The sequence below is a fragment of the Silene latifolia genome, chromosome 2, assembly GCF_048544455.1.
Source record: "Silene latifolia isolate original U9 population chromosome 2, ASM4854445v1, whole genome shotgun sequence".
Taxonomy (NCBI): domain Eukaryota; kingdom Viridiplantae; phylum Streptophyta; class Magnoliopsida; order Caryophyllales; family Caryophyllaceae; genus Silene; species Silene latifolia.
Window position 1 is genome coordinate 53,412,633 of NC_133527.1, and position 26,043 is coordinate 53,438,675.

A 26,043-nucleotide genomic window follows, 5' to 3' on the forward strand; every position below is an offset into this window, starting at 1 on the left:
AACTTCTAGTAAAACTCATAATCTTTAAAATAAAAGTCGAAAATTTCATTATAATGCTCATAAACTACATCACCAGTTATAATGCATCGGATGTATAGCCTACTATCTGAATAAATATCCAAACTTTTTAAAATTAATGGATAATTAATTCTTAACAGAAGATCTTCCTCCAGATGGTTATTTTTGTTCGAAGGCTTCAGACGTGTCATATGTGACCCATTTATAACTAAATGTGACCCGGTTTAAATAGTAGGAGTAACCTTTTGCCATAAAAATGTGACCCTATTTAAATGATCAAATTTTATCATAAAAATGATAACATAAGACCGTCTGAAATGAGAATTAGGGGTCGTTTGATTCACTACTTAGGAATGGGGAATAAATTGGAATGAGAAACCATAGAAGTATGGGGTCCCGATTCTATACCGTTCAAAATAAGTTTGATTCATTAGAAAAATAAACATATTAATGGAGTTTGAATCTATGAGAAGGATGTGGGTATTCTAACATATTCCAACTTCATTTCAATATGCCCCAACCAAATACTATAATAACTAGAATTTGTGAATACTTAATATGTGTCTTGTGAAGATATAATAGAGAAAACGTATTATGAAAATAGTGAAACCAGTTCCTTGAACAAATTTTCCTAAGCCAAACCTATTATAATAGTTCGGTTTGTGTACGCGAGACGGAAAAAAACCCGAATAATGAGAGGATCCATTAATCGGTGTTGGGTAAAAAGGGGAGTGGGTTGAGTGCGCACCTAACAAGCCGATTGTGAAGTAGTAGTAGATTAGTAGTTCCATTATCTTTCTGGGTTTCCTGCTAATCTATTTTCTTTGTATCTGGGTTTTTTAATTTTCAAATTCCATATTTTTCAAGAGTTTGAGAAGAGCAGGAGCAAGAATGGCAACATCAGCTATGGCGATATCCTTCTCAACACCTTTCGTACGCCCTCTTTCTCATTCCAAAGTAATCTGCTTTTACTCTTGCTATCTTTATTTTTGCTCAATTTTGTGAATTACCCTTTATTTAATATTTGTCCATTATATGTTGTTTTAACAAGGGTAGTTTAAATATCTGAACTTCATAACATAGCTAGTCATGACCAAAAAGCTGCTCATCTGTATGGAACTATGGATTATGGAACTGTCTGTTATGACATGAAAGGGTAATAGACATATTAGAGTTATTCGATGGATGTGTGTGGCGGATTTGATAAACTATTAAAGTAATTTTTTAACAAGGGTACAATTATGGAAGTAGTGTTTTGGTTTTTCTTGGTGTTGAATGAGCCTCAATAATGGGGGTGGAGGGATTCCAAAAACTCTGACCTCATTATTAACCACTAGGCTAAGACATCTTTGGTGGAAGTAGTGTTTTGGTAATTTGGTGAGGTAATTTGTCAGTATGAATGTAAATGTATATAATATCTTAGAAATATATTATGATCTTTACCCTGGTGGCATTAACGATGGACAAACCAGAGCCAGTAAGCAAATAGTTGTCTCATTGACATCAAGTAGTTTTCATTCTTCACATGTGTTTTCTCTTTTATTATTTTCTTTGGGAGGAAACACATAAGGGCAACTACTATATGTACTTAAAATGTGCTCCATGGCTACCTTGAAACTTCATGAATATACATGTTTCATGCTTGATTAGGCTTGTTATGTACATACTATAGACACATTGCTACATCATTATCCAATGCATGAAAGACTCATAGGGGATAAGACGGGTTGGCTGTACACACTTAGTATTGCTGTAAAAACACATATGTTGTCTATGGATAATCCACTCTGAACATTGCGTGGAGAGTTGCATTAGTAAATATAAGAAAATCAAATACTTGCTCATTTCGCTTTCTTATGTCATATTGCATAGTCAAAGGAGTAGGCCTCCCTGGAAAATTAAAACACAACTATAGAAATGTTACGCCACAAAAATCTAGAAACAAAAGCTATCAACCATCTGAACTACATATATTTGTGTTTGTATTATATTGGTATTTTGTAACAGTAATGTCTGGATAAAGAAATATTATTCTTATTGCTTTTTAAGGTGGTTTTGGATAGCATTTATGGAGGGAAGGGGAAATGGGGAATGACTCTAGGGAGTTTTTTCCTATGCACCCCACTCCCTCCGACCCAATCATTTGCTTATCTTTAATACAATACCCCTGACAAATACGGAGTAATAAAGAAGGTAAACAAATGAATGAGACAGAGCCACAGAGGGCAATGGATACCTCTCCCTCCCTCTTTCCTTCCAATCCTATTTGCTAATGAAACAAGGGAATTTGTATCCGTTCCTCGCTCCTCTCTCCTTCCAATTTTCCACCATCCAAACAAGCCCTTAGTACACTTGACTAATTTAAATTGACTCTGGAGATGATTTGTACTTTTTCCATGATGTAATAGATGGTCATTCTGTTTTATGTTATATGTTACATGGACACATCTGTTACTTGGTTGGGGGGGGGGGGGGGGGAATTGCATGTCTAACTTCCTCTTCCTCAAGGTATATTCGAATAATGACAATGATAGTGTTAGACAAGTAGCTATGGATATTTGGATAAGATAACTATAGCTTCTGAGATAAAATGGTGTGAAGACCTGTGTGTAACACAGAAGATTTTATGACCACCTATCTTGGCATTGCTGAACATTTCTTCTGTTTTTTTTTTCTCCTTTTTCTTTTACACTACTTTTAGAGGCTGAAATGCTTTGAAAATAAAAGTTTCCTGATCCCTTTCTGTGGGAATCGGATATTAATGAACATCTAAAGTATTTTGCTTTCTTTGGGATTTCTAAGATTCTGGGAAAAAATTATCCACATCATGGAAATCATTTCCCCTGTTTTGTTAGCCACCGACAAACAATTTGTCTCTGTACAGGTTGTGACGCATCACAAAATTAGAAGCCACATTTTGGGTTTTAAGCCGGGTTTTGTTGTTCCAACTGCTAGACCCAGATTCTCTTGCTCAGCAAGCATGGCAGATGGCCAGTCTGGTGATCATGGGAAACTAAATTTAGATCACATAATCTACAAGGCCAAAGAATATTGGGATGTGCTTCCACAACCCGTCAAGAGCTTTCCTTGGGACAGAGTGCTAGATCGTTTCTTCCAACTTATATTTAATGTTGCAGCCGTTGTTATCAAATACCTTAGCGTCCCTCTGCTGGCAGTGTCCTCGCTCAGTGAAATGTCGTACTGTGCACATGAAAGGAGACTGTTTTTTGTTCCTGTCCCTGTGGTTCTGGGGTTTGCAGTAGCTGGAATATTGAAAGAGACTGCTTCAAAACTTACTCCTGCTGTCAAGGTTCAATGATGTGCATTTATTATATTTTTACATTAGCAAATGTCAGCTAGCTTACTGCTGAAGCCATTGAGTACTCGTACGGTACTCATAATTTGGGTCTGAAACCAGATTTTATTATAATTGCCCTTGTGCCTCCCTTACATCAAAATAAATTAATTTTTTACATTGTGTTATACGATGCTTCATACTTCCATGATCTAAAAATTTGTAGGATGCTGATCTTCCATGGCAGCTGATCTACCTTGCTGTTTTCTTCACACTTCTTAAATTGCCTGGACCATACTACCCATATTGCGCTCGCATTTGTATTCCACATTTCGCAAACGGGGGATTGTTGAGGGTTTTCTGGATGATTTATAGCTGGTACCAAAGGCCAGAATCAGATGGAGCAAAATTGCAGCAAAGTGTACAGAGCTTGTAACAAAACTAAGGTATGACTGTTATGTACTTAAATGGCTTCTTTATGTCCTTGGTGTCAACCACTATACTGATTAATATGATCGAATTGTATATGTTTTTGAATTATTGTACAAGTAATTTAATACTCCGTATGTTAAGAGTGTTGGTGTTTGACCCAGAATTATACCGAGGTCTTGCTCTCGATTCAGCTCTCCCTTGAACCTTGAAGCATGTTTCTTCTTAGAAGAGTTTTGAAGACTGAAGTCATTTAAATAGTGTACAGCAGTAACAGCACCCTTACTCATGCTCGAGACCCAAATCCGACCCAACCGGGCAATCTGAATATGACCTGCCCTGAGCCTCCGACACAACAGTGGTCCGAACATTGTCGAACCTGATTTTGGCTTGTTCCCCAATTAATCCAATCCAAAAGAAAATGATCTGAACTTAAATTACCCGAAATATCCCCAAGTTGATCTACATAACCAATAATCATAAACCTTAACAAACATGACCCATAATTGTTTGACTTGGACCAAATCAACCCGTCTCGGAATGGTCTGACCTAAACGGACCCGATAAAGCACACCCGCAACAGATCTACAATCTGTGTTATATACCTCAACTCGGCCTGAATCCAACCCAAATAACTTGTTTGGCCAAGTCTAGACTTCTAGTTCCACACTACAAGTTTTTAGTTATATAATGATGATTGGTCTGGTAGCCATACAGTGGTACACCTTGAGCGTTGACCTGTATTAACATGCTTCAAGTTTTCTAGTTTCATAGTATATTGTCTTTAGTGCTGAGATCTTCTTACATTATTCATTTTTTTTTTTTTTTTTTTTTTTTTTGGTTTTGTTTTTGTTTTTGACAGCGACATCATTCAGGTTGATGCATGGCGAATTCAGCTTATCGCCTACCGGCCACTTGAGTGTATACCGGGCACTTAGAAAGCAGGGTCTTCCAACGATTATGCCTTTAAATAGAAGAAAATCAATTTTGTGCTGAACTACTAGATTGATGCAACTTCAAAGATCTTTGCTGAGTGCCATATTAAAAATTTCTCCATAGAATACAGCATGATGATTTGCGTCATTCAGTACAAGCCACCGAGTTTAATTTTTACATACTTCAGTTTTAGTTGTATTTAACTTTAGGGATAGCTTTGTTGACTAGTGATGTTATATCTATTTAGTTTTTACTGAGAAATGAACAAAGACAGGTAATGTCGGTCGAGTTCGTAGGTAGGCTCAATATTTATCCCTCAACATGCTTCACCATTGCACGTTTTTTCTATAAACTAAAGACAACCAAACTTGACAATCATTTCAGTAATGCTCTTCAATGGAAAATGAGGAGTTTTAAATAAAGGAAATAATCATAAGCAAATTAGTGATTGAAATGGATACTCAGCTAAGCATCAAATCAAATGCTTGTAATAATCTTATACCATCGCTCCAAAATGCAAACCATGTAAGTTAACTGAAAAGAAGCTTTCAATGTTTGCTCGATGAAGTACAAATCTGAGACATGCCCTATAAATCACTGTACAAGTTCGCCTGACAAAAATTATATTCTATCGGTTACCCATTTTATTGAATGATTTGATATTTAGCTTGGTTTGACAATGACCTTATTGTTAGACCGCAGCAAGTCTATAGACAATTTGTTCTCAGAAGGCACAAGTTTCACAGTACTGAATGGCTGAGAAGAGAGTTTCGGAAGGGATGGATGCCACGAAGAAAGAACAATAACAGTTAGGAGTTGATCTGAAAGCAATGCAATCATATCTGCTATTACTGCTCTTGCATCTTGATGAAGTGTTGAACTGGGTTCTCATTTGACAATACGAGCTATGATAGCTGCCATCAGGTTGCTGTGTCGCTTCTTCAAATGTTAAGGACTTCCTTAACAATCGCTGATGTCAGCCTCATTGAGGGTTTCAACTTACCAATAAAGTTACTCCCATATCTTGGGAAACTGCTGGTCGGAGCATCGGAGCTTGCCAACTTACAAACAGTTGCTGGCGTCAGCTTCGCCCTGTCGAAAAACCTTCGATGCTGATCAATACTCTTCCAGGGGAAATTATCGAAGTCTTGTGCATCTTATCAGGCTACAAACTATTCCTACAATTATAGAAAGTTTGTCTTCCATGTATCTTGATCCAATTTGCGTGATCAGCTGCACATTTATATCTGATTGTTTTTTGTACAACAAGGTACACTTAGGTTAAAAATATGTATGACTGATTTAAATTATAATTAGGCCAAAAGGACCTTCAAGTGAAAAAAAATGGCGAAATATAGTAGTACTCAGATCAGCAAAACACATATACAAAGGAAATTAGGAATTTTTTAGACAATATTAACAATAAACAATTATTATATGATGGCGAGAATAAACAAGCATATATTACTTCCTATGTGTTGGGCATGAACAAAACAATTCAGGTACGTGGACGAAAATTTAAGTTAGATGAAAGATGTAAGGACACAAATTATAAGGGTTTTTTTATCAGAAGTACCTAACATTTAGGTCACTTTGCACGTAGGTACCTAACATTATTTTTTTTTTGCCCAAAAGTACCTAAAGTTTACATGTCATTTGTTAACAAGTACAGTATCAACAAGTCCAAAGCAGGAGACAACAAAAAAGGAAATGAAGCGTAGAATTTTGACCATAAGAATTACCTTCACTCTAAGTTTTTCTGGGACGCCAATTTATAAGATTCCTGACTCTGGTTCATCAACCCTTTGTCGACATTCTCAAATGGCAATACTATCACTGGGGCAGCCGGCACAGTTTCCCAACGCTCTTTCAACATTTTCCTGAACCTTAAAACCATTGTCCTTCGGAATTCCAGTTCGCGTGTGAATACATCAAATATGAAAAATGCAAGAATGTATTTGAAAGGAAATATCAGAAGCACTGTTGCAGAGGATAGCAGAACCAGGGCCACCTCATTTGTGATCTGCCAAGCAGTATAAGAACATGTAAGATAAAATTCTAAACTCTATAGATGCCTATTACAGAGTAACGGGACAACGGGAATACGGATTAAAACTTTTAGGAAAAACATCGCTCATTTTTACGTTCTACACACGATAATGCCAAAATTGTAAGTGATTACCAAAAATTCAGTCCATAGTATGATTAGTTCATGTAATGGTTGAAAAAAACCGAAATCCTTTCCTCATGTACTTTGTTTATCACCTAACATTAAGGTTTAACATCTGTTTCCCAAATATTATTCCAATACCCCCAAAAAAAAAAATATTACAATTCACAATCAAATTCATTTTCCCATCAAATTTTTAAAAGAAAGTGCTTTCGCGCAGCAATTTGTGAATGTAGAAAATTACATTCCCAGCAGTAGTAAATCACATGCCTGGTATCTAAGTTTCCACAATAATGATGCATAAAAGTAAAACTTAGCCCCTCAAACAGAAAAAAATCAGGAAAACCTAAATAAACATGAATATAAAGTATAAACTGCTGCAGAAAAAAAAATATGAAAACAGTTATCTTGTCTGTGTAACTTCAGGAACTTCAAACACATTATCATACCTGAGGCTGACCAGCCAAAATGATAGTCCGCAATTTCAAAAGTGTGACATTAAGATTTTGCAAATAGTTCTCCATATCACGCATTGCCTGTTTAAGAGCTATGATCTTCTGAATTGTGTTAGAAGGTGGCTGGTCACGAATAGTGACCTTCCCAAAAGATCTTCCAAGACGACCTTGCTCCTTTAGCGCCTTTATCGAAAGCATAGCAGCAGCTGCCACCACTAATGTTGCAGGGAATACATAGGCAAGAAGATTTCTGCTAACATAGAGTCAGGAGAGTAAAATGGTTCAGGATTTGTATTTTTTTATTTTTGTTTACAATTGAATCTGATAAAATCATACTGGTCACTAATTTCTGGCGTCGCCTAATTATCCTTTTATTGGTCAATACAATAGCATTGCACCATGTCCGACTCTAGCGAGCTATTTGGATTTAAACTTTTAAAGTGACTTTTTTGCCCTTATTATTTGAATTAAAGCAACACATGTATCTTATGGCCCATTAAATTAAATTTCAGCATCCCTCTTTCATCCTTAACAATTGGCCACCCCACATGCTCTCCTACATATTTCTCCAATAAGCAAATGAGGGCAATTCCAAATATTAGGAGGGCATAGGTAAAGAAGATATGTAATTACCTGAAAATAATCGAATATACCAAAGCCAAAAAGGAGATGGTCATAAACGGATCCTCCCAGCGTCTAAGCTTGTCAAAATTCCTTGTCATAATTGTCAGAGGAAGTAAAAGTTCCTGAAAAGATGCAAACATTATTATTTTCTCCATTCCGGAGCTTCTAGAATCAAGACCTTTCTTACTCAGACTCAGGTAAAAGTACACGACATAGGCGCGTATTCAAGTTCGGTACTATTATGAAGAAACCTCATGTTTTTCGCTTAAAATTAAAGGTTCAAGTGTCATACTCATGTCCAAGTACCAAATGTAGACAAACGTACGAGGTAACATAAAAAACTGGAAGACACACATACGTGAGGCAATATGAAATGTTGGAGTAACATATCACATGTCCAAAGGTTGCTGTAGGACTTTTAATACTACGTGAGAAAAAGGTTGCTGTAGGACTTTTAATGCTACAACCAAACTGGACTGACCTTGAAAAGGTCAATGTTGCTTGGTATCCCTTCCAGTGTAGCAGCATCAATAGTGGCCTGTGTTTTTTCAACAACTTTGTACTTCTCCCTACAGATTTTGGCCGCCCTTTCTGTCAAGGAAGTACCGCCCACTACTAGATTTTTGCTTAGTACCAATCCTTGTTTAAGAGAAGCATTCCTCCAAAAGGCAATTGAGCTTTTCGAAACCCAAGACCGAGATCTCATCCAATGTCTCAAGTATACACTTCCATCTATGTCATGTACATGGTTATTTACAGCAGAAGCCTCGTCCGGGGAGTTAGCCTTCAGAGTAAAGATACTTCTAGCCTCTTTAGACTTTGAAACTAATGGTCCACCCCAATAATTGAGGGCAAGAGTTTGACTAACAATCTCACCATGTGGAGCACATAGCAGATATGAAAACTGAACAAGTTTAATTGGGTCATCCAATAGCTTTCGAATAGATTGGAGAGATTGAAGTCTAGAGATACTACAAACAGCGTCGATCTTTGCCCGTTTCTTTCCTTTATCAGCTCCATAAACCCAGGAAATAGAGTAATCATCATTTTCAGGTCCATATTCAATCATGAACTTGTGAAGAGCAATGACTTCACTGATAGATGCATGCCAGACATCTCGCCTCATTTCACCTCCTAGATCAATGAATTCCAGCACCCAAGTCTCAGATCTAATTGCATGAAAGAGATTAAATCAGTATACAATGTTCTTTTAACAGGTAAAACAATGGAGTACTTTAGCGAAGACAAGCTATTGCTAGCAAGTGATTGTTGATAACTATATGAATTAATATAGGCCGTCAAAAATCATTCATGAAGTAAAATCTTGGAATAAATGTCTACCACATTAATTTTTTGTAAGTTAGAGAGAAAAATCACCAATAGGAAAATGTGAAGTACACAAGCAGAAGACATGATCCTCTAATGAAGATCAATAAAAAAAAAAGATGACCAATCCAACTTTTACTATACTAAAAACCACTCCTCAACCAGTATACAATGTTCTTTAAACAGGTAATATAACCACCAACTACTATTAGCGAGGACAAGCTATTGTTAGGTAAGTAATTGTTCATCACTAGAATTAACATAGGCCATCAAAATCTTTCATGAACTACATAGTTGGAAACTTGGAATTGTCTTCTACATCTATTTTTCTAGTTAGAGCGAAAAATCACTAATAGGAAATTGTGAAGCACATCAGCAGAGTCCTCTAATAAACATAATACAAACTGTACAGCAATCAAGCTTTTTTTATTTCCCCTCCACTGCTACATAGTTGTACCCCAGAACTCACCCCATCTCCTTCTGTTTCTCCATTATTATCCTCTAGTGTTACAAGTTTGACGTTACTCCCTATTTCCCATAGTTAACATATACTCTCAGTTCACAAACTTTAATCAACACTTAAGATCTCAAGTAAAGATCCTCACAACAGCCCGAAAATATATCAACAGGAGCGAAGGTCTTAGTTTGAGCAAGAAGAGAATTATTTACTACTGTTTAGTTTTGGGCAGGAATCAAACTTTAACCAACTAGATGACATAAACCAAAATTAGAGAGCCTAAAAAAGAGAAACAGCAACGATAGGCTCAAGAAAACATAAATCTTGTACCCGCCCAGCATAATCCAGAAAAAAAAAAAAGAGCAGAAGGAAGAAAATTCCAATGGAATCAAAGACTTGTTATTCTTTGGTTTTGAACTATGATGGTATAAACCAAAATGACTCACTAAACTGGCTGCGCTTCTTATTATTGTGAAGTAACAGTCATTAAGTGCACTTCTTGACTCAATTTTTATCTTGGGTCATTTGGAAACATCTTTGTGTTGCTAGCACGAGGGTAAGGCTGTTTACTCCGGCGCCTCCCCGCAATTTTCGGGAGCCCTTGAGGCACTGGGGTACTGTTGTTGTTGTAGTTAATTACTTGTAGCTCAACCATAAACTAATATAGAAGAAAGGACAGCTATTGGAAAGTCAGCATGAAGACTTACTCCTTTTCACCAGAAGAAATAGAGACAGCTGAGTCGAAGAGCATAGCTCCAAATAAGCCAACTTTGGTCTTTGTCGCCTGGGCACCTCGACCAGTGATATCCAATCTCATAACTCTTTTGTTCTTTGAAAAGTCTACTGGCTACAACAATAAATGAATGCAGATGTGTCAAAAGAGATTCCATCACAAGTATATTATCTCATCAAAAAATGCTTTTTAAAAGGGTTTTGCAATCTTGCTGGCGACATGCCGTAATACCAAGTACATTCTCAAAAAGGTTTAGTAGCATTTGAATTACAAAGATGTTTTTTATAACCCGACACACATCTACAGAAGTAATAAATGAATCGGACATATGAATGGATCATCGAAGATGGCTTTTTAATAATTACTCTTCTCACCCTAGTACACTTGTGTCACTCTCAAGTTTTGCAGATACTTTACTCGATGCATCACATCAGAAAGATCAAACCTCATAGCAGAATAGGTTGGACCAACAGTTATTTTCAAAAGGATTAGTTCATAACTCCCTTTCTTTTCTATACCTATTTCCAAAACTCTTTAGCTTTCTGAACATTCCATCTAACCAATCACCGAAAGTCAGTTTTGACAAATCGGAAAATATCCTTACTTAATGGTCTTTCTGTCCAGCCAAAAGTTAGTTCTGGGGGAAAAAAGATCATTCAAGGCTGATACTCAAGGAAAATGTCCTTTTTGTTAAAACTGACTGTTAGTAAGCAGTTTGGTGAGAATTCTCAGAAAAGGATGTAGTTTTGAAATGGGGAACAGAAAAGTTCGCATTTATGGATAACTCTTTCCAACATTCCAACAGAAGCAGTTTGAGGGCCAAAAGATGCCGAAATGAAAGTGTTCAATTCAAACTATATACTCACTCATTTTATATACTTCCTCCATTCAACTCCACTCTACCACTCTCTTTTTTCACGTTTGTCAACGCGTGTTTTACGCGTTAAATATCGTTAGCTACGTATTTGCAAAAAATATAAAAGTTAGATATTTTTAATATACTCGTAAAGACGAATCAAACAAGATCCCACATGAATATATTTCCACTTACGTATCGAGAGAAAATCGAAATTGAACACACAATTGTGAATAGTGTACAAAAGTGAAATAGGTAGAGTGGAGTTGAATGGAGGAAGTAGTTATCAACAATCTTTCCACAAGAATGTAGTATTTTTATGAGCAAAGTAGGACAAGGATCCTTCCTTTTCTTCTTCATCATCATCATCATCATCATCGGTATCATCATAGTTAGCCCAGCGCCTGTACAAGGCCTCCTCTCCAAGCACTCAAACAAGATAAGGGGTCGAGCATACACAACCTTTCTCCATTAAAGAAGCACAGATGCTTTAAGAGACACTTAACATGGACTCCCATAAATACACGGCATGAATGTGTTAAAACACGGAGAATCTCCACAAATACCCCTATATGTTGTCCTGTGGGGCCCACAAGAAGACTTTTCCAGTGCACAAAAAGGATGCTTTGGGTATGTCACCCATATTTCCAGTGGATTAGTTCATACTCCCCGTGGAAATATGGGTACCCCTTAATATAGTCCCTTACATCCTAAAACCAAAAGCATATTAAATCTTTTAGCTCTATCAGATCTGGCCGAAGGATCCCCCTTGCCATATCAATGCACGAAAAGTATGAATACTTTGAAGGAGATTGGCACATCCTTGAAAGCTCCCACAGGAATGATAAAAATTATAACACCACATATGTCCCTACGGTTGAGAGAATACATTGTATATGTATTCTCCTCAAAACCAGATACACCAGATTGCTGCAAAGTGATTGCATCTACACAGAACTTTCTCACCTTAGCTTTTACCTGAGCCTAGAAATAATAAGTCCAACAAAAATCCAGGGCACACTCACTGCTGCTTAGAAAAGTCAGACAGTCTATGCCATATACGGAAAACGCCATAAGGAAGATGATTAGGACCAGGACAACTTTTCCAGTACATGACACAAACATCAAGACTTACAGCATTCACACGCTATCACTGAAGGATATCTTTAGTAGTAATTTTCCCTAACACCACAGTTCAGCAGAAAGCACAAAATTTTAGAAGATACGTAACACAAAAATCAAGACTTACAACATTAACACGCTATCATCAGTCATCACTGACGAATATCTTTAGTACAATTCTACCAAACACCATAGATCAGCACAAAGCCCAAACTTTTAGAGGAGCTTTAGCTATCTGATACATAGAAGATAAACTAACTCATGATTTCTGGAGAGCAAAATTATCTAACTCTCCTTTTGCAAATGGTAATATGGCCTCACCTCCTTGGTGTCTTTTTATACAAGGGTGTCATTTAACTGATATCCTCTCATATTTATCAAAATAAAAAATAAGATTCAAAGCAGAAACAATAAAAGCAGACATAAGCCAAGTCAAAGTCCCAACATATATATATATAGAGAGAGACAGAAGTCACTGAAGGCCTGATGAGAACATAACAATGAGTCATTAACTATTCATAATCCTACCCGTTTAAGTTTTCTACGCAGAGAACGCTTAAGTTATCTACGCAGAGAACAGGCCGTTAATAAAATTACATAGGCGAAGGAGGAAATACACAACAAAGAAGTGTTTTTTTAATAGCATAACCAAACTAGTGAGATGCCCTGTATAACTTGACCTGTATGGTTTCAGCTTTCCTATAAAATTTGCTGCATAATTTAAAGATGTCCTAGAGCACTCAAATTTTGTTGTTACATTGGTAGGGTATCGACTTTTGCTCACAAAATAGAAATAAACACTAAACTAAATGATCAAAAGTTACTAATACCAATTCTTATTAGAAACTGCAGGATAGACTGAGTGTCAAATAGTCTTGACAAGAATTTAAATATTTTAACAGGTCATAAAGTGATTGTTTGGGCACAAATAGTCACATAGAAATACCTCAAAGTAAAGGGCTTTATCTGTCAAAATTAGCTTTCCCGGGAATGCTATGTTGTTATCCCATTTTAAAACAGGCTGCTTCCTGCTGGAACCAATGCACAAGACCCGCTCAGAAAGAAGTTGTGGAAGTTCATGAATCCGGTAGGACTTCCTTTCATTGTGCACTCTACAGAAACAAAGAGTCAAAATTTACCTTCAATATCCATGGATACATCTATTAGCTCAAAGTTAATTTGAATATTCATTTACTCAATAATTATGAGGATTACCACCAATTTAACCAGGGAAACAGTATGAACACGTTCAAGATCAAAGATTTTCATACGCGAGCACTTCAGTTGAAGTAACATTTGACCAGTCAAACAAACATAATTCTTTACAAAAAAATCCAACTGTACATAATCAGACTTGAGCTTGCGGCATTACTACCAGTCTATCACGCCCTTGCTTTTAATTAGTAGTTATAAGTGGAAACGTCGTCTAGGAATTCTTTTGGCAGCCAGGGATTTTTGTTCGATGTGGCAACATTGTACAATATCTATATATTTATTTTTGCAAGAGTTCCGTTTACTCTTCAAACCTTAATGGACTATGCCATTGAATACTTTGGTTCACTTCTCATATTATTTTCAGACTAGGACTTCCTGTCTACTAATGCTTTCCTTCCTCTTCAAATTGTCCCCTATGTTATACTCTGTAATCCCGTTCTCTAGCAAGTTATGTGAGAAATAACAATTATCTTTGTTAGAACATGAACATGTGCATGTGCCTTACTCGAATAGAGGAGAGACGGACCACTTGACAAACACAAGGGAGGTTCCACCTAAAACCAATTGGCTATAGGAGGAGTAGCCCCCTTGGTTTATAAAGTGGTACACTCTCCCTTCTCTAAGCAATGTGGGACAATCACAGGTGGGTTTATATTTCAACAATCTTCATTCACTACAAGCAATTTTCCTATGTGATTTAGAACCATGACAAATAGGAATGAACACAATTTCTAGCCGAGTAAAGCAATAAATCAAAACGATTCACAATACCATATGTGCATTCTAACATTGTAAATTAGCAGTCGGTCGACATAATTCTGGGTAGAGCTTACATCATGGTTCATCCAAAAACAAGCTTTTGTGTACAAGGGTTAGGTTGCGTACATCGACTCCTTACCCCTTTATAGACGGGAATCATTTTGGCATTGAGTCAACGTTGATACAAATTGGAAAAACAATTGTTGCCCAATTTCATATGAATACGTAACATCCAATTCCAGATCCGCTATTAATAATGTGTCTTGGTGTATACTCCCTCTTTTTTCTATACGTAATTCAAACATTTTAGTACAGTCACTTCTCTCTAAATTCTTTCAAAATATATGACCAAATATTATGAATTTCATTCTTAAGAAAGTCTTTCTCCTTATGAATATAAAGGTATATGTTTCACATTTTTTTCCCAAAGTACTTTGTGATAAAATCAAAAGTAAAGGTTTATCTCGAAAAATGAATGGACTTGTAAAAAATTAGCGGGACTATAATTTATGCTGGCATCGTAATAGAATATGCTTGAACTGATTTGTGATTTGCTAGAATTGAGTGAAAGCGGTAAACCATGAAACAACTTGAAGAGAGTGATGAGAAGAAGGTGGCTTGTTGAGGCTACAATTGTGGAACAGCGAGGTGACTTGGTGAGTGGCGGGAAGGATAGAGCTTAAGCAATGGAACATCACAAAGACAGAATTGTAAAATCTCCCCCAAACTGGAATCTATTTCGTTTTATCCAGGCGCAGTCCTAGCCAAACCCACACAACATAAATAAATCAAGACACTGAGGCACAATTTTGGCTACACTACCTTTTGAGTAGAAATGTAATTTACATCACCGTCAAGCAACACATATCTATTATCACACATGACAAAAAAGGGAAGAAATAAGACATTGGAGATGCTTACATCAAAAGTCCTTGAATGTAAGAGGACCATACACTGAAAGAGATTCCCTCTTTACTACCAGCAAGAGCCTTGTAGAGGTTATGCACAGTTGCTCGATCAGCAACACCAGATACTGCAGGTGCTACGCGAACAAAAGCTTCTTCCCCGACCAGCCTAGTCTATATAATAGAGGAGCATTATATATTCATACATGTATACTAACTAGATCAACAACAACAACAACAACCAAAAAAAAAAAATTACATTGAATCATATAAAAAATGTGGAATAAAGCATAAAAATGGACATCAACCATCCTGCATTTCATAAACTTCATTCATTTCATATTACTCTTTTCTAATAGAAAAGACATCATTACATTACCACTACTCCAGCAGTTACTATGGTTGGATCAACGTTAAAAAACACGTTGAGCATAACGTCAACGCACCAGCTTGCACTGGTAAGAACTAAGTTACATCAGGTTTAATAGGGATGGTTATCCCTAACCTACTACTATCCTTCAAACATATTTCAGTCCAGGCCACAATGGAAGAGGGAAACAATGCTGACTACTTCAGCAATCAGTTATTCAACAATGCAAAAGAAACATGTTACAAAATTGAATAGTGGAGATGAATGAGCGAACAAATAAATAGGTTTAAATCAGACTAAAACCTTTAAAGAAGCCTCTTGAAAGCCATTATGTGACCAATCAATCTGCTTGTAAGGATTTTCCCAAGCAAGCATAGTAATGAAAATCAGCCTCTGGAAAGCAAGATCCTGGGAAAATAAAACCAACTTTAATAATAAACAGTGCAAAATTTAACTGTGTTGGATGGACAAATGTCGAATCTGAAGAAGGTATGACAGTCTATACTACTGCATATTTACATGTATTGTCCAGAGATGTACATTAGGAGTACAAATAAAGATATTGCTAGACAAACTACCAACATGTCTAACAAAACAATACCCCCTCCGTTATTTTTAACATATGGCGTTTCTATTCACAGGAATGCAGTTTAACACACCCTAAAAAAAGGAACTTTTTACAAAAATTGTGTACTTAATTTATACGGAGTAAGATTCGGTTAAGGTGTTGCTGTGTGATAGAGAGGTCACGGGCTCAAGTCCTAGGAGCAGCCTCTTGCCATTTGGCAAGGGAAGGCTTGCCTTTGTTACACCCTTGCGGCAGGAACCTTTCTCAGGCCCTTGCTTTGCGGAGAGGCCATCCGATGCCGGATAGCCCTTTTTAAGATTCGCCGTGAAATCGTGGATAAAGCTTTCACAAAAGTACCCATTTTATAATATTTATTTGCATTATTTTGGATGATATTTAAGAGAGTACCTCCAATAGTGAGAACGACATATATCAAAAATAGAGAGAGCAATAGAATGCCAAGCCTCTAGAAAAATATGCCATGAAAGGCCGCATCAGGCATATTGAGAACACAAATTCTCATTTGTGACAGGTGTGAGCACGTCACAATTTGTGACGGACCCAAAATGTGACCATTTTAATGAGAAAATTTGATTATAGGTTGTTACATTTTATCTTAAAGTGGTAACATTTGTGCCGTCACAATTTGTGACCGTCACAAGCAAGACGCTTTGGACTGAGAATTGAGCTATAAATGGGCAAAACAGCTACTCACTCACACAGAATATAAGATTTTAAAAAAATAAAAAATTGATCATTACATCAGAAAAACTGGATAGCATGTTTGATAAAAGGTAATAAATGAGAGCAGGAAATATCTAATGTTATTTTTACAAGGGATGTACCAAGTAGCCAAGTAGACATCCAAGGGAAAAGTAAGTATCTGATTTTACCTGGGATATACCCAATGGATAATCATGGGAATGCATTTCAAAAGTATGTGATTAATTTTCTTCAAAGTTATCCTTCCAACAATAAGCATTCACCCAATGATGCTTTAACATAAAAACCTAGAAAATAACTTTTTTTTTTTGAAAGAAAAGAACAATTCATTAATAGAACGTCATACGGCACTTACAAAGAATAGGTATAATCGAAAACAAATCTAATGGAAACCAAAGAAAAATAATTTTCTTATAAACTAGGGATCTCAAAACAGCATCTGACAATTCGGCTCGTCCTATTATCGTTGTCTTCATGTAGCTTTTGAGGGGATCCTTCGTTTGATTTATGAGATAAAATTTACCTCCGACTGATTCCAAAGATCATAGACAAATCACTTGTACCCTTTGAAAGAACACGCTACGAACTATCAACGAACTACTCTTGACTATATTACTAATGAGACTAAACCACGAATAATGGAAAAACCCCGAAATTAGGGACATAAAAACTATTCTCATCCAAAGGGAGACTTTTATTGAATAGAGGATATATATGCATACTATCGATTGAAATATGAAATAATTTTGGGGCTTACCATCGATTGTTAATCAATGGAAGCCCCGCGTATACCTGATGGAGGCTAGGGTTTTTAGAGAGATTTTTTTAGAGATGATAGTAGTTTAAAAAAAACACTGATATATTGGAAAATAACTTTTGTTTCCAAACAAACATTCCATTAAGGGGGTGTTTGGTTCACGCGTGGGTATGGGTTTGGAATCGGGAATCATACCTGAGTGGTATCGGGTTGGAACTTGATACCTCATACCTTGTGTTTGGTTCAATTTTGGGGTATGGGGTTAGAAACTAATCAAAGCTAAAAACTCTTCAAAATACAATATTTTTAATAATAATTTTTATACTATTAAATCATGTAGAGAAAATTTAATCAAATAAATATATAAAATGATTTTTTTACAATTGTTTTTATCACTTTTTAATATTTGTAATTTGATACCATGGGTATCAATCTCATACCCACCCCCCTCCCTGGGTATGAGAAACCCATACCTCATGGGTTTGAGGTATGGGTATCAAACCTTCAATTTTGTCAACCAAACACATGGTATGGGTTTGGTTCATTCCAAACCCATACCTCATACCTATATTGGGTGAACCAAACACCCCCTAAATGATAAAAATCAAGCCGGGTAGATTTAGAAGAGCACATAAAAACAAACCTGAAGGCAAGGATGAATATCAGAATTATCCCGCGACAAATACCTAAAGCAACAATACTCCACCAAATTACGGACGTCTTTATACACAGATTGGGGGACAAGAGACTGGAATAATTTTTGCATCTTCTGCCCAGTCAAACCATTCATCCTGCACAATGTATGATGTGCTTTTAATCACCCGATTGTATACACCTATCTAAAATAATATCATTAGCATTTTTAAATTTGCTCTGATCTATCCTTCAGAGCCTTAATCCCAAAATGATTTGGGATCGGCTGACATGAATCATCCTTTAGAACCGTCCATGGGTGATCGCACACCTCCAAATGCAAAAATATAGAAAAGGAAAAGTGAAAAACAAAAGGGGAGTGAAAAATAATACAAAAGTCAAGGTTTTAAAATCGATGTCCGGATTTCTTTTATAAAAACTTGGAATTTAAATCGAGAATAAAATAGTAAATTACAACTGGCAACCAAAGCAACAATTTTATTAGCGCAAGATTCTGTATCAGAATATCCCCAGCGAAGGACAACATCCACAACTATCAGTCAACTGAATTCCTTCGAAGTCCAAGTTACAAGCAATTACCACCCTCGCATTTGGTTTCAAACTGGAAAAACAATGAAGAGTGTATGATGCGACAGAGGCAAGAGAACAGGATGGACAGCAGTCAGCAAGTGATCATGAGCCTATCACTCCTCTCTAAGTATGACAAAGAGTAGGCAAGTTGCCTACATGAAGACTACCCAGTCTGCGTATATCACCCTATATTCCGTACCCATCGCAGAAAATTTCTCATTACAGAATCTTATCATATGAAAATCATTCCTAAAATATTCTTTTATCAGCGCATAAATTACACGTCTTAACATACGTGGCCGTAACTTAAATGTAATAATTGGATAAAAAAAACAATTAACAGTAATGTACCTACTAAACTGTTCAATTGAAGCAATAGCAGCAAGTGAAAGTTTTCCACTTGGCATTTCGCTTTGAATCGTTTGTTCTCCTACATATATATCTTCAATATCATAAGACATATCATCATCGTCGCTATCAGGGTTTCCAGTTTTGACCAGAGGAGCAGTCACTTGGTTAACAAAGTTGTGGGTTCTAGTTAGCAGCGAATTTAAACTTTTCTTCACGGCATCTAGCAACAATGAAAATTCAACATTAGTCACAACTTACCAACTCCTAGTATATAAACTATCCTAAAAACCACTAGAAACGCTAGAATATTGTATGCTTGGAACAGACAAAGCCACATGTTTTTTTTATCACACGGACGAGGATAAGCAGACACTAGAAAGTTATCTTGGACAAATCTTGTAAGCCGATAAAACTTCAAGCTCATTCTTTAATGTCCTCTAAGCTTGTCAAATAACACATGTCCTCTATAAAGACAAAGTCAAAGAACTTGTAAAGACACACAATCAACGGACTAATTAATGGGTGATCTTTTGAAATTAGCATCCCTAATCTGGAGATACTTATTCCTCCGCGATATCTAAGCCAAGACCGCTTCTAAAACACATGCCCTTATGTTTTTTGTCAGCCAAACAACACCTCATATTGAAATTGAAGGCTAAATGGCTTAAATTGATCAAGCATATCATCTCAAAATTGAAATTGACGGCTAAATTTCAATCAAATCACATGTCACTGACCAAACAGTTCCTCAAGAAAGTTAGAAATATCAATTCAAGCTTCTGCATTTCCCAATCAAAAGAGATTCCAAGTAATTACGAATATAAAAGGTAAACAAATGAGCGAGACAAAGGGAGGTATATAAGGATTAAAAGAAAGACTGACCAGGATCGATATCAGTAAACTTCCAGTTTAAATTCTGGAATTGGAGAGGGATTTTGAAAGAAAATTTACGATCAGTAGGATTATTAGCACAACATTTGAAGCTGCAAAATCCATGATGCTGCTGCTCAATTAACGGTAACTTCAATGGAACTGCAATCAGCGACCTATAATTCGGTGATATATTCATCAACATTTTCCTATGATTTTACAATAATATACAATAATTGAAATTTCCTACGCTATGATTTACACTGGTTCTAATTTCTGGTTTTTTTTTTTTTGGAATCGCGTGGTTAATTAGGAGTTTGCAAGTTATTATTATGTACAGGAAGGACAGAAATGGCACGGCACCACAGTGGATCAAAGCCACTCGTTAGTCGTTACTTTCCTTACTTCCTTTTGTTTTGGTATAATCTATATCAATCAATACTATATATTAATTCCAGAAACCAAGGGATTTCAATGTAATTAAATAAATTTATACAAATTAATTATACTATATAGTTTTTAATCACTAAATGTGTGATGGACGCAACAAGGACTTCAATGTAAATATTATATAGTTTTGGGTTGAAGTATAAATTTAAAGAACATCGAGAATATGGTGAGTTTCCTTAAATAAATGTGCTCTACTTATGGTATTAATTGAGTATAAAGATGTTAATTATTTAATATACACAAATATAATATAAGTCGTTATATTTTGGATATTATTAAAAGGTAAATAAATCATTTTAGATTTCCAAAAATATAATATTCCAAAGAATTCATTAGATTTGTAATTTAATTAGTAAATAATAATTGCTCTTAAATAATATTCTAATCTAATATTTCAGAATTCTTAAAGTATATAACTTTAATACAACTATATAATCATCAACTAATATGATAGTAACCACCCATGTAAGTAGTAAAAGCAACAATAGTAGAAACAAGAGTGAAAGTCATACTATTAGCAACGGAGTAGTGAAATTAACAAAGAATAAATGCGGGAGTTGTGAAAGAAAAAATAATGAGGGCGGGAGTAGTGAAAGTAATAGTAGTCACAACATATGCAAGTAACAATAGAAACAACGGAGAGAGTATGAAAAATTAATTAACAATTCGATTATTAATTTATTTAAATATATGAGTTTGACAAAACTAACGGATTAACCGTAAAAATAGTAGGAAGTTAAAGAAACAACCGTAACCGAAAAAGTACTGAACGTAATAGTATTAACAGGGGATGTAGTGAAAGTAATAATATTAACAGCGAAAGTGGTAATTGTGTCTCATAATTTGTTGATTAATTTTACATCTCATCATAATTTCAAGATATAAATTGTAAATGCATGTGTTAACAAATTTAGTGAATCATATTTCATATAAAATAAATTTTAAATGGTAAATAAAGGTAGCCCGGGCGTAGCCGGGCATCAAACCTAGTACTATATATTAAATCCAGAAACCAAGGGACTTCAATGTAATTAAAGAAAGTTATACAAATTAATTATACTATATAGTTTTAAATCAATAGCATCGTGTGATGGACCCTATTAAGGGATCTCAATGCAAATATTATATAGTTTGGGTTAAAATTAAATTATATAGAAGCTTGGTAATTTTCCTAAACTTTTGTAAGAGACTAAAACATGGTCAATTTCCTAAAAATAAAATAATTAATTGAGATGGCCAGTTTCCTTAAAATAAAATAACTAATTAAGATGGTAAATTTCAAGGAGACTAAAAGAATGAAGATGCTTGGTAATTTTCCTAAATATTTATAGAAGACTGGAAGATGGTCAATTTCCTTAAATAAAATAATTAATTAGTATAAACATGCACACTTATAGTATTGATTATTATCATCATAAAATTAGTTATTAAACTTTATAGTTTATTAGATATCATAAAATTATATATTAAATTTAAAATCTATGCAATTTTATTAAATTTATAGTTTATTATATGTATAGAGATGTTAATTATTTAACATACAAAAATATAATAAGTAGGTTATAAATAATTCAAGTTAGATTCCATAATATATAATATTGCATAATTCTTTCGATTTGATTTAATGCATATATGTAATATATTTATATAAATATATAATTCTCTTAAAATTGCATGTCTAAGTAGTAAAGTAATTTTGTCATTAAAGAAAAGAATTGTAGTAACATTGGATATAGCTTTATATGATAGTAATCACTCATTTGAATAGTAAAAGTAATAATATTATCAACGAGATTAGTGAGAGTGGTAGAAACAACAACGGGGTAGTGAAATAGTAATCAATATTAATGCGGCAATAGTGAAAGTAACAATAATTACGACGGAAGTAGTGAAATTATCAATATTAATGCGGCAATAGTGGCAGTAACAATAATTACGGCGGGAGTAGTGAAAGTAACAATGATTACGGGCAAGTAGTGAAATGTTATTACTATTGTTTCAATAATAAGAGTAAAATATTAATAGCGGGAGTAGTGAATTTGTCTCAAAATTTATTTCATCGTAATTTTAAGATATGTTATAAAAATATATTAATGATAAATTTATGGGTTATGCAACTTTAAGTAATTTTATTTAATGAAAAAAAAAAATTAGTGGTAAGTAGAGGTAGCCCGGGCGAAGCCGGGCACCAATACTAGTATCTATATAAAAGAGAGTTTTTTCGAGCGATCTGAGAGCGTCCACATCATCAAAAATCAATTTAGGAAAGTATAATTTTTGATGTAAAAAATAAAGTGGAAAATCTTTTAATTATACAAGTGATATTTCCAATTTTTATATCAAACTTTTACATTTCATTTGGCAAAAAAATATCGTTAAAAAAATTATGAAAATAATATAATTAGCTTTGTAGAAAAAAATGTTATCATTAGAGTATAGATTTCATATTGTTTGCACATATTAAAGATGATGTACTTCTTAATACGTAAAATTGTGTACTTTTTAGTATGTTTTGTCCCACATTGGTAAATAAGTAGGAGTGGTGAATATACTACATATAAATAGTAAAATTGTCCCACATCGAAAGATTAGTATAAGGTGATGTGATCCTATGATTATAAATAGGAGGCATATTTGGAACTTATGTATCCACCAAAAAATTTTCGAGTTTCATAAATATTGTTTTAAAGAGCTCTTAAGATTTTCTATCATTATCTACGATATGATATAAAAAATAAAGTGAAAATCGTTGCAGGTAACTACCCGAGAAAGAGTTAAGAACATGAACAAGAAAATCAAAAAACTAAAGATTTTACTAATGGTTGTCTTCTGAATTCAGTAATAGAGCGTTAATGAGTCGTTATATGTACGATGTAGAGATCCCTATCTAATGATTGAGTCTAAGTGGTTTTATCTTCAAAGAAAAATAATATGTATACAATAGTAGCTTTTTTAAGAAGAGACATGTATTTCTTGGTATGTTATATCTTTCACATTGAAAAATAATGTAGGCATGATGAACATACTACGTCTAAATAATTAAATTATGTATCTCACATTAAAATAATAGTATACGGTAGGGTGATTCTATAAATATAAATAGGAGGCATCCTTGAAACTTAGGTATTAACTCAAAATTTTTTGATATAAAATATATGTACTTTTTAGTATGTTATATGTCCCACATTGAAAAATAATGTAGGTGTAATGAATATATTATGTATAAATAATAGAACTGTCCCATATATATACATTTTCTATATTATATTAAAGTGATGTTTATAATTTTGATATAAAAGCTTTATATTTCATTTGACAAAAAAGTATCGTATGAAAATTATATAATTAGATTGTGACAAAAAAATGCTATCATTAGAGTGTAGATTGTATTGTATTGTATTTTCTCATTATTAAATCGAGTTGATGTAAAAGTAGGTGCAAAAAAAAATGGTGTACTTAGTATGTTATTTGCCCTACATTGAAAAGTAATGTAACTCTGGTGAATATACTATGTATAAATATTAGAATTGTCCCACATCGGAAGATTACCATAAGGCGGGGTGATCTTATGATATAAATAGAAGTCATAACCCAAAATCTTTTGATTCTCTTAAGTATTGTCAGAGAGAGCTCTTAAAAGAGTTTGTATTACTGTCTCTACAATAATGATTTCTAACCTAAGTTAATCTTTGGAAAATCTTTTAGTTATTATAATATATACTATACTATGTATTTCTTATTTTATATTCAAGTGATGTTTCTAATTTTTATATAAAAACTTTTACATTTCATTTGGCAAAATAATGTCGGTAAAAAAATTATGAAAATAATATTATTAGATTCATGGTAAGAAATGCTATCATTAGAGTATATATAGATTTCATATAATTTGCACATATTAAAGATGGTGTATTTCATAGTATGTTATATGTCCCACATTGAAAAATAATATAGGTGTGATAAATATACTACATATAAAAAATATAATTTTCCCACATCGAAATATATCATAAGGTGGGTGATTCTATGATTATAAATAAGAGGCATCCTTGGAACTTAGGCATCAACCCAAAATCTTTTGAGTCTCTTAAGTATTATCTTGGAGAACTCTTAAAAGTTCATATCATTATATTTTGTACCTATAGATTTTATATGTCCCATATTGAAAAATAATGTAGGTGTGGTAAATATACTACTTTTAAATAATATAATTAGAATTGTGTTAAAAAATATTATATCATTAGAGTATAGGTTCCTATTATTTGCACATATTTTAATTATGATAAAAAAAAATAGAAAACAAATGTCCACGGTAGCATGTGTAATCTATCAAAGAGGTTACCATGAGAAATTTCCAGTATTATAATGATATAGTTAATTAAATTTTCATTTAAAAGAGAGAGATATCCGTACCAATAAAACAATAAAGGGAGTATTATTTTTAATTGTTATTTTATTGTCACACCATCAAACTTAACGTCCATTTAACAGCCTTTACATAAGGGGGTACCATGGGCAAAAAAAAGGAACCTCAAGGGTATCATAGGCAGATTCTTAAAAGTAGGGGTAACATAGAAAATCTGACAAAATTAAGGGGTACCACGGGAAATTTCCGTATCTAAATTATGTTAAAATTTTTTTGAAGAAAAACAACGTACAAATATTAATGGAGAGTACTTGATCATATTATTAAATTTAAATATAACTATTAGATATAATGAGTAGCAATTGTCTGTATTCGGTATTCGAGATCTGGTTGGATGTCGAACTAAGTGCAAAAAAGATGGTGTAATTCTGAGTATGTTATTTGTCCCACATTGAAAAACAATGCAGGTTTGATGAATATATATTACGTATAAATAGTAGAATTGTCCCACATCAGAAAAAAAATCCAAGTTTGGTGAATATATTACTTATAAATAGTAGAATTGTCCCACATCGAAAGATTAGTATAAAGTGAGGTGATTATATGATTATAAATAAGAGTTAACCCACGTATATATTACTCTTTTATTTTTTTGAAAGAGATATTTTAATAATATGTAAACAAATCATTAGACATAGAATGTAAACATTAAACCCTTATTAACGTTTTTTTTTTTGCATTATAAATAAGTTAATTATCCCGTTGCAACGCACGGGCATTCAAACTAGTTTCTATCAATTTGGAGTTAGAGGGTTCTTAGTGTCTAATCAATATTACGGTTTAGGTTTGATGATTTTTATGTATGCGATAGTAATTTACGTGTGAGATTGCACAAGAATAAATAAAGAACACAAGGAATTTTGGTGACGCGGAAAATCCGGTGTAGGAAACAACCACCAAGATTTTCACTACAATTTAGTTGGGAGTACAACGAGTACACGACTAAAACGTAGAACTCTGTATGCTAGGGTTTCCTATGCGTATTTCTGAATGAATCTTTGGTC

The 26,043-nt window shown here is 34.3% G+C and overlaps 2 protein-coding genes across 4 annotated transcripts; one reads left to right on the top strand and one right to left on the bottom strand.

Annotated features, from left to right (window-relative positions):
- Positions 1-707: 707 nt before the first annotated feature.
- Positions 708-4,947, top strand: LOC141642762 (uncharacterized). 3 transcript variants are annotated; one of them, XM_074451682.1, is made up of 4 exons: positions 708-975; positions 2,903-3,328; positions 3,540-3,759; positions 4,605-4,947. In XM_074451682.1, the coding sequence occupies exons 1-3, from the start codon at positions 910-912 to the stop codon at positions 3,747-3,749; spliced, it is 702 nt and encodes a 233-aa protein (XP_074307783.1). In that variant the 5' UTR covers positions 708-909; the 3' UTR covers positions 3,750-3,759; positions 4,605-4,947. The 3 variants fall into 3 exon arrangements, with proteins under 3 accessions (XP_074307783.1, XP_074307785.1, XP_074307784.1); XM_074451684.1 differs by having other exon boundaries at positions 772-951; XM_074451683.1 differs by having other exon boundaries at positions 795-975; positions 4,618-4,947.
- A 243-nt stretch (positions 4,948-5,190) lies between these two features.
- On the bottom strand, positions 5,191-20,562 carry LOC141642761 (uncharacterized). Its single transcript, XM_074451681.1, has 12 exons — positions 20,176-20,562; positions 19,294-19,513; positions 18,362-18,509; positions 15,974-16,078; positions 15,317-15,474; positions 13,368-13,533; positions 10,418-10,557; positions 8,409-9,096; positions 7,937-8,049; positions 7,298-7,553; positions 6,421-6,701; positions 5,191-5,925 (listed from the first exon to the last, which is right to left on the bottom strand). Exons 1-11 carry the CDS (start codon positions 20,366-20,368, stop codon positions 6,423-6,425), a joined length of 2,466 nt encoding a protein of 821 aa, XP_074307782.1. The 5' UTR covers positions 20,369-20,562; the 3' UTR covers positions 5,191-5,925; positions 6,421-6,422.
- Positions 20,563-26,043: the final 5,481 nt, after the last annotated feature.